Source organism: Heterodontus francisci, chromosome 17 (genome assembly GCF_036365525.1).
Source record: "Heterodontus francisci isolate sHetFra1 chromosome 17, sHetFra1.hap1, whole genome shotgun sequence".
NCBI classification, from domain to species: Eukaryota; Metazoa; Chordata; class Chondrichthyes; order Heterodontiformes; family Heterodontidae; genus Heterodontus; species Heterodontus francisci.
Window position 1 is genome coordinate 46,557,730 of NC_090387.1, and position 14,403 is coordinate 46,572,132.

The 14,403-nt window shown below is 40.4% G+C and overlaps 1 protein-coding gene across 1 annotated transcript in view; it reads right to left on the reverse strand.

Moving 5' to 3' along the window:
• vps35 (VPS35 retromer complex component) overlaps positions 1-14,333 on the reverse strand; it is a 106,108-nt gene extending 91,775 nt beyond the window's left edge. The window contains exons 1-3 of the mRNA XM_068049365.1: positions 14,220-14,333; positions 7,748-7,846; positions 1,526-1,622 (exon numbers count right to left, since the gene is read on the reverse strand). Coding sequence (XP_067905466.1) covers positions 1,526-1,622; positions 7,748-7,846; positions 14,220-14,222 — 199 coding nt within the window. The 5' untranslated portion in view covers positions 14,223-14,333. The remainder of the gene's footprint in view (positions 1-1,525; positions 1,623-7,747; positions 7,847-14,219) is intronic.
• Between the last annotated feature and the right edge of the window lie 70 nt (positions 14,334-14,403).

The following is a 14,403-nucleotide window of genomic DNA, read 5'->3' on the forward strand; positions in this document are numbered from 1 at the left end:
TTCTCCTACCACCTACCTACACTAGGGGGCAATTTACAATGGCCAATTTACCTACCAACCGGCAAGTCTTTGGCTGTGGGAGGAAACCGGAGCACCCGGCGTAAACTCACGCGGTCATAGGGAGAACTTTCAAACTCCGCACAGGCAGTACCCAGAACCGAACCTGGGTCGCTGGAGCTGTGAGGCTGCAGTGATAACCATTGCGCCACTGTGCCGCTTCTCCACTCTCATCTCGCTGGATGGGACTACTCTCACTTATCTAATCGTAACCAGAGCAAGATTTGAAGTGGTTTCCCTTCCCACTCCTGCACCATTACCTCTGGTGTCCCTTAAGGATCTAACCTTGGCCCACTCCCATTTCTCATCGAAATGCTGCCACTCAGCAACATCATCCGAAACTACAGTATTAATTTTTACATGTACACTGACGACAGCCAGCTCTACTTCACCACCTCTCTCGACCCTTCCACTGTTGCTAAATTATCAGATTACTTATCCAGTATGCAGTACTCAATGAGCAAAAATTTCCTCTAATTAAATATTTGGGATGACTGAAGTCATTGTCTTCGGTCCCCTCTCCAAACTCCATGCCTCTTCCTGGCAAATGTCGGAGACTAAACCAGACGAATGGATGAGCACTTGACACGTCATAACATTCAAGGCTATGGGCCAAGTGCTGGCAAATGGGATTAGGTAGACAGGTCAGGTGTCTTTAATGCATCGGTGCAGACTCGGTGGGCCGAAGGGCCTCTTCTGCACTGTATTATTCTGTGATTCTGAGAGACTGTTTGAAACCTTAGTGTTTTATTTGATCTCAAGATGAGCTTCCAACCACATATCCAGGTCATCATTAAGACTGTCTAATTCCACCTCCACAACATGGCCCAACTTCGGCTCATCTGCTGCTGGACCCTTTATTCATGTCTTAGTCGTCTCTAGATTTAACTATTCTAACATGACTGACTGGCCTCCCACATTCTACCCTCTATAAACTGGAGGACATCCAAAACTGCTGCCTCTGTCCTTGCTTGCACCAAGATCTGTTCACCTACCATCCATGTGTTCACTGACCTAAATCACCACCTGGTCAAACAACATGTTGATTTTAAAATTCTCATTCTTGTTTTCAAATCCCTCCATGGTCTCACCCCTCCCTATCGCTAATCTCCTCCAGCCCCACAGTCTTCCGATTCTGGCCTCTTGTGTATCTCTGATTTTAATTGCTCCACCATTGGTGGCCGTGCCTTCAGTTGCCTAGGCTCTAAGCTCTGGAATCCCCTCCCAAGCCTTTCTGAATCTCTCTCTCTCCCTTTTAGACACTCTTTAAAACCTACCTCTCTGGCGAAGCTTTTGGCCATCTGCCCTAAAATATTGCCTTTTGTGGCTCGGTGTCTAATTTTGTTTCTAACGTTGCTGTGAAACACCTTAGACATTTTATTACGTTAAAGGCGCTGCATAAATATGAGCTATTACTGCAAAATATTGCTGAACCTTGATCGAATTCTGTACAGTGCTAAAAGGATACAGAGTTCATAGTAACTCTTCGGTGACAACATGGAAGTCCGTAGCTCACCAAGCATATTAGAAGCATGTTTTAATGCATCCATCAATTTATTCTTGTCCTTAAGCACAAAACAAGGGAAATTTAATTAACAGAAACTTTAAACAAATAATGAATCATGGGTTTTTAACCACAAACCTTTCTATAAATAAAAATAAAACACATCTGGACTTTGCCATCGCCAATTCCTGTCCCTTGGAAAAAAGCTTTTAAAAAAAAGACACATTCTGCGTAATTGAAAACTTATAAAAAAGTTACTTACATGTACCAATATATGCAAGCTAAATGAATAAAATCGCAACACTTGACAATCTCAGTAAATTTCTATGTAGTGTCAAGCACCATCACTGACAACAGACCTCAATTAAAACCACATGCTGCATCTTGTAATTGGATCACACTTTACAATTATCATGCACCAAACAGAAAATTATTTCTGTAGTCTCCATAACTCAAGTTTCTTTTTTAACCATTTTATATACTTGGGTTGAACTTTTCCCCATATTGTCAGTCAGATTCGTTCACTCATAACATTCTATACTTTACTTGAAATCTTTTATTGCAATAAAAGTGCATTTTAAGTAAAATGGTTTATCCCCCAATCGAGAATTTTCCACCACCATTATAGTTTTATAGTGTTTCTAGTACTTGCCTAAAATGCGAACACTAGATGTTGCTCATCTGTCGTCTTGTTTTTCCTCCGAATTCAATGTTGAACTAGCTGTTTAAAAATTCACGATACTTTTTAAAGATTGGAGGAACCTAGTTCTAAACCCTTGCGTACATTATAAATGGCATAAAGTATGCCAAGCTAGGTAGGTAATGGTAATAAAGAAATTATTTTCCATGATAACTAGCAAGTCCTGTTGGAAACATAGGATATAATCAAATGTGATCCTGATGCCCCAGTGAACAGCCTACCAATACTAAGCGCAGATATTACAAATGGACATGAGATGACCCGAGGACTGTTGGTGCTGACAGAATTTTATTTTGGTACACGTTCATTACTTAATGAGAGAAAAGAGGGCAAAGAAAGAAAAAAAGTATTTTATAAGGAAGATGAAGAATGTGGCATCTGTAAAGATTAAACTGCAAATGTTGAAACCATGTTGCATCCCATGACTCAAAGTAGATTTTAAAGTTTACTTCAGAAGAAAATGAGGAAGACACCGAATTTTTAAAACGGCCTGCAAAGACTGGGTCTGACTCACAAAAGGATATTAGAAATTAATTAGTCTGAGAATCAGAACTAAACAAGCCTGATATACCAGTAATGTACATATAGTACCTTTAATGTAATAAAAGGTCCCAAGCGCTTTATTGGAGCATTATAAAACAATGTGCACCAAGCCACTTATGGAGATATTAGCTCAGATCACCAAAAGCTTGGTCAAAGAGGTAAGTTTTAAGGAGTTCTTAAACAGGGAAAAGTGAGGTGGAGAGGTGTAGGAAGGGCTTGCTAGGGCTTGGACAACTGGAGGCATGGCCACCATTGGTGGAGCGATTAAAACTGGATACAGACATATTCAGACTGGGGAACTTCATATTTCTTCAAATCAATGGATATTAAGAGAAACAAGAAAAAATATAACTAGGGAGATATCGGAGAAACATGTAACGCAATCCAGATAATTTTTAAAAATTGTAATTACTCTATGCAAGATAGCTTGTTTCTGGTCCTTTGCCAATGATCTGGAAATATGTATCTTGACCAGTTTAGAGAAACAAATAAAATGGTGAAGAGTTCATAATGTCAGATTTGTATTTTCACATAATGAGATTGGACCATACAGTCCTTTAATCCAATAGACTATGGGAGCTCAAAAAAGCACCAAAGGATACAAAGAAAGCAAGAGATGCAAAAAGGAATATGAAAAAAGTTGCAAGGGATATTTTTAAACTGCAAAAGTTTTTTTAGAAACATTAACAGGAAGAGAATGGTAAAGGGGAATGTATACCCATTAAAGATGGACAGTTGAGGCTATAATGGACAAGGCAACGACAGACTTGTTGAATGTGTACTTTGTCTCCATTTTTACAGTTAATGTAAAGGAGAAAATACCAGTTCTATAAGGGAACCTAAAAATAAGTAATGGTGAGGATGTTAGTGGATTTAACAGAATTAAACAAAGATGATAATGGAGAAAATACTGGGACTTGAGTTACACAAATCTCCAGGACTTGATTAAATACCCTAGGATGGAATCAAAGAAAAAGGTGAGAAAATTGTAAGTTCATTAGTTATAATTTTCCAAAGAACTTCACATTCAAGGATTGTATAGTTGGATTGGAAAATTGTAAATGCTACTCCATTATTTTAGAGAGAAACCAAATAACTGCAGCTGTCAGTTTAACTTAACTCGTAAGGAAGTTATTGTAATCTATCAGAAATAGTGACTGGTCAAGTATGAACTGAACAGATAGTCAGCATGAATTTATGAAAGGGAAGTCATATCTAAATGTCAACGTGGATCTGATAAGATTCCACAGAAGAGAATAGCAAAAATGAGACTGCACAGAAGGTAACCTTGCGATAAGAGTGGACAATTGATTGGAAATAGGAGACAGAGTAAGGATAAAAAGTTAATTCTCTGACTGATGGGATTTGACAAGTGATATTCCTCTGGGATCTGTAGTGGGGCCCTTTTCACCACAACTTAGATGAAGGAATAGAAATCGGTAAATCCAAGTATTCAGATAGCACTGTTAGGAGGCAGAGTGGATTGGAGCAATTAAATTACATGGGAACATAGGTAGACTAAGTGAGTGGGTAAGACCAAAGCAGGTGGACTTCAATGTGAGGCACTGTAAGGTCAATGACTTGGGATCTGAGAAGGACAAATTGTAATATTTTCTTAATTCAAAAGTGAGGAAGCCTGGGTTAGACCCCCATCTGGAGTATTACATTCAGTTTTGGGCACCAAATTTCAAGAAATACGTAATGGCTAGGAAGGGGTACAGTATAGTTTACCAGAATGATGCCAAGGATTAAAGGGATGAGTTATTATGGCAGGTTACATAAAATTGGCTTGCATTTCCATTGAGCTTAGAAAGTTGAGGGGTGATACAATTGAGGTATTTAAAACCGATTAACAGATTCAATAGGGCGGCGCAGTGGTTAGCACTGCAGCCTCACAGCTCCAGGGACCCGGGTTCAATTCTGGGTACTGCCTGTGTGGAGTTTGCAAGTTCTCCCTGTGTCTGCATGGGTTTCCTCCGGGTGCTCCAGTTTCCTCCCACATGCCAAAGACTTGCTGGTTGATAGGTTAATTGGCCATTATAAATTGTTCCTAGTATAGGTAGGGAAATATAGGGACAGGTGGGGATGTGGTAGGAATATGGAATTAGTGTAGGATTAGTATAACATGGGTGGTTGATGGTCGGCACAGACTCGGTGGGCCGAAGGGCCTGTTTCAGTGCTGTATCTCTAAACTAAACTGGGTAGATAGAATCAATTTTCTCTGCTGAGGGAGTCCTGAAAAAGACAGCATAATCTTTAAATTAGAGCTAGGCCAATTAGGAATGAAATCAGGACACATTTTCCACCAACCCCCCCCCCCCCCCCCCCCCACCAAAAAGTAGTGAAAAATCTAGAACTCACTCCTCCAAAAGGCTGTGGATACTGATCAATTGAAATTGATATAATTGATAGGGTGACCCAATAGAGGCCTTTAAAATTATGAAAGGTTTTGATTGACTGGATACAAAGAGAATGTTTCCACTTTCGGAGAAGAGCATAAAAGATAGCCATCAAGAAATCCAATAAGGAATTCAGAAGAAACTTATTTAACCAAAGAGCGTTGAGAATGTGGAACGCGCTTCCACAGGGAATAGTTAAAAGACGTATAGATGCATTTAAGGGAAGGTTAGACAAACATGAGGGAAAAAGGAATACAAGGTTACAATAATAGATTTAGAGAAGGAAAAATGGGAGAAGGCGCGAGTGGAGCATAAATGCTGGCATGGACTGGATGGGCCGAATGGCCTGTTTTAGCCATTTTTCCTAAGTATGTAATCCTATGAATGGTGGAACAGGCTCAAAGAGCTGAGTGGCTTACTCCTGAAACCTGATTTTGAATCCTAACCAAACCATTGATATGCAAGCAAAAGTTGATAAAACTTCATTCGCACAAACGTATCGCTTAGAAAATAGATGTATATAGAGTTTACACGCCATAGTGAATTTATATTGGCGCTATCAAATGCCATTGTTTTCCTCAATGATATTATGAAGAGTAAAGATCTAGTCACTGCAAGATCAAATCTGGCAGAAACCAGCTTGCTCTTCTTGGAATCTGCCATTCTATGGAGGATAGGTATCCCGAAGTTTGTCCAGGAAAGAGTATTCTAACACCACAATTAGAAATCACAGGTTAGCGAACACAAACGAAACTCCGAGGATTCAATTAAACTGAAACTAGGATTTCTCTTTAAGAAATATACATTTGCTTATTGTAAAAGAAAAATTCTTTCCAGCACTAACAATTATGAAAATATTCAATTTTTTTCCAATAGAAATCAATTCTTATCTGATAGCACTGCTAGAAACAGCAAGATCCCACACCTGAAGATCATGGGAAAAGCAATCATAACTTCTAAGTTACTTCCAACAGCAAAAACATCACTGCGCCGAACAGAGGATAGCAAGAAAAATTGATACGTCTGGCTCCTACCCATGTCAAAAACTGTATTAACTCTAGGGCATTACAGCACTCAGTTCAATTTTTTTTTCTTTGAACATTTTCACTTCACAAATGGATATCGCTCTAGTGCTTCCTGAACGATATTATCTAACACCAGGATCTTTTCTGCTGATTTCCAACTCAAGGATCTATAAATATTTTCTTTCGTGGAGCCAATATGTCTCGGCTGAAACTGGCGAACCTTTAGAAAACACTGGCTCAGCCTCAACTGCCATACTGTGTCCAATTCTGGGCACCACATTTTAGGAAGGATGTGAAGGCATTGGAGAGGATGCAGAAAAGATTTACAAGAATGGGTCCAGAAATGAGGGACTTCAGTTATGAGGATAGACTGGAGAACCTGAGGCTGTTCTCCTTAGAGAAGGGCAAGATGAGATTTGATAGAGGTGTTTGGACAGAGTAGATAGGGAGAAACTGTTCCCAGTAGCAGAAGTGTTAAGATCAGAACCAAGGACACTAATCTAAGGTGGATGACAAAGAACCAAAGACAACATGAAGAAAAACTTTGTTTTTTAAAATGCAATGAGTGGTTAGAATCTGAAATACACTGCCTGTGAGTGTGTAGGCAGATTCAATCATGACTTTCAAAAGGAAATTAGATAAGCAACTGAAGAGAAAAAAAAATTGTGTGTTATGGGGAAAAGGCAGGAGAACCAGCAGAGACATCAGGCCGAATAGCCTCTTTTTATGTTGTAATCATTCTATGATTTCCTTGCTCTTTTAGGGGGATACATATGCAGTATTCACTGACTTAATCAAATTAATTAGCTCAATTTGTCACTACTTTTGCTAATGAGATAAAAATGTACCCAAGTTTCTGAAGACACCCTATCAGATTGACCTACAAAACAAAGAGGTTGTATTTGAGACTGTGGCCAATGGTTCTCAACATAACATTTGTATTTTTAGTTGAAAGTAGGACTGGGTAGTAGTCATTTCACTTCTGAAACAAATTTTGAATTCATTCCAGACAATTTTATGTTAAACATTTCTCATCAATCTTTATTCATAATGGCTAATGTAGCCTAAGCATTTTGAAAGCAGTGCAGAGATTCTAAATGAATTTTTTAAGCTTGTGAAAGCAATGAAGCCTGGGGTTTTCTCTGCTATCCTTGGTATTGAGTCCATAGGAACCAATAGAACTCCGTAAACCCATGTGCAAGCCTCAGTGAGTTTTGGGGGACTACTTGATTGCATCAAATTTGATGACTATTTGATTGAGGCAAATACGATTCTCAAAAACATGTGTACTGGAGACACTAGAGAGAGATCAAATCTGGAACGATGGCCAATTTCCCCCTACCTACCCTAAAGACATTAACACCAATTGTAACACTGCACCGTCACCGCAACGGAGATCAGCTGACTCAGCAGAAATTACTGGTTTGTATGGGGTGCCTCCCCATTGGGCAAGCCCATTTATTTTTCCAATCCTGCAGCAATATTTATCATTGCACAAGTTACACAGTAGCTTTCTTACCAAGCATCGCTTCATCTGGAAAGACTGGACCTTCACAGTCTGAACAGCTTCATCGAGAAGCTTTTCCTGTTCATCCTGAGGTGACTGTTGAGTTGTAGGCTGAAAAAAGGAACATAATTACTCAAAAAAAATGTATTTACTTGGAGGGTAAACACAGACATGGACTGGTTGGGCCAAATAACCATTACCCTGTTGTAATTTCTACGTAAACAATATTTTCAAGAGTACCCCTCTACAAATAAAGTAGCAACAACTATACAGACTGAAGTTATTCTGATCAGGTCAGTGACCTTTCATCAGTTAATTCTGCTTCTCTCTCCACAGATGCTGCCAGTCCTGCCGAGTATTTCCAGCACTTTTTGTTTTTATTTCCGATTTCCAGCATCTGCAGTAATTTGCTTTTATATGCATGGAAAAGGGTTGTTTTAAAAATCTACCCAAAATTGATATTTTAAAACCAAATTATAAAGTTAGCAATTGTACATAAAATGCTTTCAACAGCTTAATGACCATTTCACACAGACTTGCTTCCCCAATAACCAGCATTTTACCTTTGAACATGGTAGGCTAATGAGGAACACCTGTTTTGCGAAAGAACTACAGAGAGCAATTCTGCGTGCTCCAAATGCTGCAGAAATCACCAAATTCATACTGAAGGACAGTTGAGATCCCACAGGATCCAGATTTAAATTGCATAATACAGTTAAAGACAGATTTGGACTAGGGAAGATGCTGGAGCAAAACTGCTTCACTGGTTTGCATGGGATAGGAATAAATGCTTTAGCCAATCAACCTGCCGAAGGCATTAAAAAAACTCATGCTCTTTGCTAATTACGATAGCAACATATTTTAAGGGTGCATTATATTAGCCAAGTGTCAAGTCGGGCTTAATTATAAATTACAGAACAGAGCATCATTCTTCAAATTGCTCTTAAACTGTTCACATAACACTAAAAATTGTAGATGGGGATACTGTATAATGGTAACCTATCTCAATCACTGATTGCACAGCTTTAGAAACCACCTGGAAGACCCCACTGGTAGGAACAATAATGATGTTACAACGCTCACCATTAAGCAGTCAATTAGACAGCAACTTCCGGCATCCAAGCACGGAAATCAGGAAATCGCAGCCCGAGTTGCCCTGCTCCTTTACAGACTTCATTACACCCGTACCTCGCCAAAAGATATGTCGTTCAAACACGAGTAGTGTGACTTTGAGGTATTTACCCAGTCAATACCTACTAAACCGATCGGGAAAAGTTAGGGGTCATCCATTCAAGCGTAAGTGAATTAGAACATAGAACATTACAGCGCAGTACAGGCCCTTCAGCCCTCGATGTTGCGCCGACCTGTGAAACCATCTGACCTACACTATTCTATTTTCATCCATATGTCTATCCAATGACCACTTAAATGCCCTTAAAGTTGGCGAGTCTACGACTGTTGCAGGCAGGGCGTTCCACGCCCCTACTACTCTCTGAGTAAAGAAACTACCTCTGACATCTGTCCTATATCTATCACCCCTCAACTTAAAGCTATGTCCCCTCGTGTTTGCCATCACCATCCGAGGAAAAAGGCTCTCACTATCCACCCTGTCCAGCCCTCTGATTATCTTATATGTCTCTATTAAGTCACCTCTCCTCCTCCTTCTCTCCAACGAAAACAACCTCAAGTCCCTCAGCCTTTCCTCGTAAGACCTTCCCTCCATACCAGGCAACATCCTAGTAAATCTCCTCTGCACCTTTTCCAAAGCTTCCACATCCTTCCTATAATGCGGTGACCAGAACTGCACGCAATACTCCAGGTGCAGCCGCACCAGAGTTTTGTACAGCTGCAGCATGACCTCGTGGCTCCGAAACTCGATCCCCCTACTAATAAAAGCTAACACACCATATGCCTTCTTAACAGCTCTATTAACCTGGGTGGCAACTTTCAGGGATTTATGTACCTGGACACCAAGATCTCTCTGCTCATCTCCACTACCAAGAATCTTCCCATTAGCCCAGTATTCTGCAATCCTGTTACTCCTTCCGAAGTGAATCACCTCACACTTTTCCGCATTAAACTCAATTTGCCATCTCTCAGCCCAGCTCTGCAGCCTATGTCCCTCTGTAACCTACAACATCCTTCGGCACTATCCACAACTCCACCGACCTTCGTGTCATCCGCAAATTTACTAACCCACCCTTCTACACCCTCATCCAGGTCATTTATAAAAATGACAAACAGCAGTGGTCCCAAAACAGATCCTTGCGGTACACCACTAGAAACTATACTCCAGGATGAACATTTACCATCAACCACCACCCTCTGTCTTCTTTCAGCTAGCCAATTTCTGATCCAAAGCACTAATTCACCTTCAATCCCATACTTCTGTAAATTAGCAGTGAATTAACGGCATAACAAGTCTTAATTAAAGCGCAACAATATTTCTGGTACTGAAAATTTACTTTTACAAGTGTGGAGTCTTATCCCTTCATATTTTAGAGAATTTTAATAAATTAAAATAAAAAGTTACGTTTCATTTCTGGTTTAATCTCTCCTTTAAACATTTTCTGTCTCATCTCTCAATCTCACCTTTTTACTTTCTGTAAATGATTTTACATTCAATTAAATACACTAACTTGAACTTTCTGGTTTCGGGTCTGCATACCACAGTAAGGATTCTTCAATCTGACTGGTTAAAGAAACTCATGTTTGCTTGCCTTATTCATACAGGTCCCAAATGCCCTGTAAAGGGCACCATGCTGTACCAGACTCACAATGGCCATATGTTGCTGCGCAAAAGCCCAAGTAAACTCTGTGAGCAGCTGTAAGCACAATGACTAGCGAGCAACCTGAAAAGGCGACAGAAACTAATTCCAAAAATAATTTTAAAAGGGAGTTCAGCAGGTACTCAAGGATGAGGAACTTACAGGTTTACAGACAAAAAGCAGGGTTGAGAGACTAAGCTCGACTGCACTTTCAAAGGACCAGCACAGGCACAACTAACCGAATGGCCTCCCTCAGTGCTACAAGTTTCTATGATTCTATTGTGACACATTGGGAGCAGGAACAACGGATTGTAAATAACATGCCACATTTATAATGTCATGTTAGGAAGGAGGTCTGAGGGAGGAATGAAAGACAAAATTTTGCACATGAATTGCTAATGGATCTCACTCTCCTCTGCCAAAAACTGACCACTAATGTCAGATCATCCTGGGAAGCAAAGATAATCCATGGCTTCTTTTAGGCACTACCAACCATCTCCTTAAACACTTCTTCCTCAAAGTGTAAGGAACTCTTTGGCATCACCAAGATTGTGACCATCTGTTCAGCTGTCTGTGCTATTTCTTCCCCTTTTCATTTGCCAAAGCCAAACCTCCAACCTACAAATCTCGGTTCTCTCCCATTTCCCCTCATTCCCTCTAAGCTCATCTCATCCATTTCATTTCTTGCTCCATTAACCCCCATTCCCACTAAACTGCTGACCACCCAACTTGCCTTCCTGGTCTCCATGCTAGTTTACATTGCAAGTGGTTCCCTCGACTCAGGTAATATCCCCTCCCCTTTCAAAACCACCTTCATGACCAACCCCCTCAAAAAAACTCACTCTTAGCCCTTCTGTCCTTCTAAACTAACACCCCATCTCCAAGCTCCCTTCCCTCTCCAAAACCCTTAAATGTGCTTTTATCTCCCAAATTTGAGGGAAGGTGAGGATGCGGTAGGGAGTATGGGATTAATGTAAATGGGTGATTGATGGTCGGCTCCGACTCAGTGGGCCGAAGGGCCTGTTTCAGTGCTGTATCTCTCTATGACTCTATTTGCAATTCTCCAGTCCTCTGGAGCCACCCCCAAGACTGAGGAAGACGGAAAGATTATGGCCATTGCCTCTGCGATTTCCACCCTCACTTCCCTCAGTATCCTTGGATGCATCTCATCTGGTCCTGGTGCTTTATCCACCTTAAGTACAGTAACTCCTGCAATGATAACCATATGCAATCTACACTTGTATTGCAATATAGATTTAACTAACCATTCAGAGCTTGAAGGGATATTAGATCAAAGTGAATGAACCTCATGGAGTATGCTTGTTTGAGCAGATTTCACACCAATTCTCTCTCATTGGCACCTGTAGTTCAATTAATTAAAAATGCAAACTGCTATACTTCATGTTTAAATTTTGAGCAAGGGGATGAGAGGGCCACTGATTTATGGTTTGCTGATAAATCTGATGATGCGCTGTTTCACAAGGACAGGAACACACAAAAACATTTTGTACAGTCTAATTGTGTGTTTCTTTCTAGCTTAAAAGATCTAAAATTGGATGAATTCTTAGAGATCATCCAAGAGGCTGCAGACATTCGAGCTCCAGATTTTTGTGTTTGTGTAGAGTGAGTTTGCTCCTTCATACTTTGAACTGTGACAGACATCCAAGCGTGAACAGTAAACATGTACCCCACACACACACACTGAATACCTGTGGCATTGCTCAAAGTAGGATAATACACAGGAGTGTTATACAGTGCAATGCACAACATATTATTCGGCTTTTAAAAGGAGCTGCTTTACGGCCACAAATTCTATTCAAAGATTAGCTATTTAGTGGGGGAACAGAACAGATCTAAAAATACTTTTAAGTTTCATGCACTGGGTTCAGAAGCATCCAGCATTAAGGTTCAATCTTTTTTTTTTAAAGTATCAGATCTGTAATGAAGTGCAACACCTGGAGACATACCCAAAATGTGCACTAGATGCTATATGTATATATTATCAGATCTCTTCTAGAATTGTTTACATTGGTGCACGGGAGTGCAAGAGGGCTGAACAATTCCAATGAAAGAATTAAGACTTCTGCTCAGAGACAGAAAGTGTGTTGTGATTGGTTTCTCTAAAATAGCTGTGTTTCCCTTACTCAATGTGCACTTGCTTAAGCAAACCTTTGTGAAATAATTATACTGACACTTGTAAAACAGAAGACAAAGCACAGGTTCTCTGATTACAACAGTCATCTCTCACAGCTTAAGAAAATGCAAAACAACTGATGTTTTCAAGATCAAAAACCTTCCAAACCAATGTTCTAACCTCAGAACATTCGCTTTGAGTTTTGCACTAAGAACATTTTCAAGGAAACAATGATAGTTTTCAAAAATTCTTAGTACCAAATATAGAGGACAATACATGAAGTGTGACAGATAAAATGCTTGCTACAATTTATAGAAATAGAATGGTAAGAATAAATTATAAAGCTTAGGGACAAATGCAAGATAAACAGAATATTCAGCTTTCATCTGCAGGTTAGATCTGGTGTAATTTTCTATTACCTAGGTTTGTTATTGAAAAATATGAGATGCATGTTCCATTGAATTGCCTGAGCTGAGTCACAAACATATGTGCTAGCCTCCATAGGAATTGTATGGGGAGCAGGCAGGAAGATGGAGCTCGAGCAGATGATCAGCCATGATTGGGCTGAATGGCAAAGCAGGGTCAATGAGTTAAATGGTCTATTCCTGCTCTTATTTCTTATGTTTTTAATGCCCAAACAGGGATTTCTGATGTACATTTTATGTACACATATATATCTATAGATAAAAATATATATATAAAAAATATAAAGAGAGGCCACAAACAACTTCATTATAAGATCACCACATTACAATCCAACTCTATGTGCAGTATCAGTCTGTAACTTGCTTCGATGACTTAAGAGAAGTGACAGAGGTAAAGCTCCAAAACGACTCATGCTACTCATGTGAATGAACAGCACTTCACCAGTGCTCAAGACGCCTCGGGACTTACTATTATACTCAGTTGTGCCAATGACTCACGTCAATGGACTATATCAATACCAATCAAAATACGAAATGAAGTTATTGATCACTTCAGATACACTGCATTCTAGTATGCGGCTTTACCAAATTACATGATGGCTTGACTTGGGGCGGGGAGGGAGACATTTTGATAAGTGAAGACGACGATTTGCAGGTCGAGCTCTCAACAGAATTCGCTTTAATTTGTCGGTGAACTTACTCTACTCGGTCTTAAAGAAGGAAGAACCAAAATGAGGCCTGACTGCATAAGCAGTATCCCGTTAAATTAAATCGCGAATTCCTCGTTAGGGTTTCAGCGAAGAAAAACGTTTCAAATAAAAACAAAAAAAACGCTCACAACCTCGAGGCCTCCCTCCCTTATCTCCGCCGTTAGAGCTTCTGAAAACCAGCCATTTGCACTCAAATCTCCCCATCCTCGACTATAACCCATCGATATAACGATGTGGTCTCCAGCCACCCACCGTCAGCTCCTGTCAGGAGTAACAGAGTTGTCCCTAAACCAGAGCCAACAGCAGGCCAAGGCCAAGCCTAACAACGCCCCTTCACAGCACTCTGCAAGCCCCGAGCGTGACAACCGGCGCTCCCCACAACGAGATCCCGATGTTAGTTAAAGGCCAACTATGCCCAAGCCCAAAACCTGATGCATTGACACTCACCATGATTATCGTAGCTCAATCTAGCAAACAGAGCACCAAATCACCTGACACTTGCTACTTCAACCCCTCCAGGAACAACCGGAACAATTAACCAAGCAGCCCCGCCACAGGCTCCACTACGTCAATTGATTGAAGCCACGAACGGACCAAACACGAACCGCTGCTAACCTTACGTCACCGGATC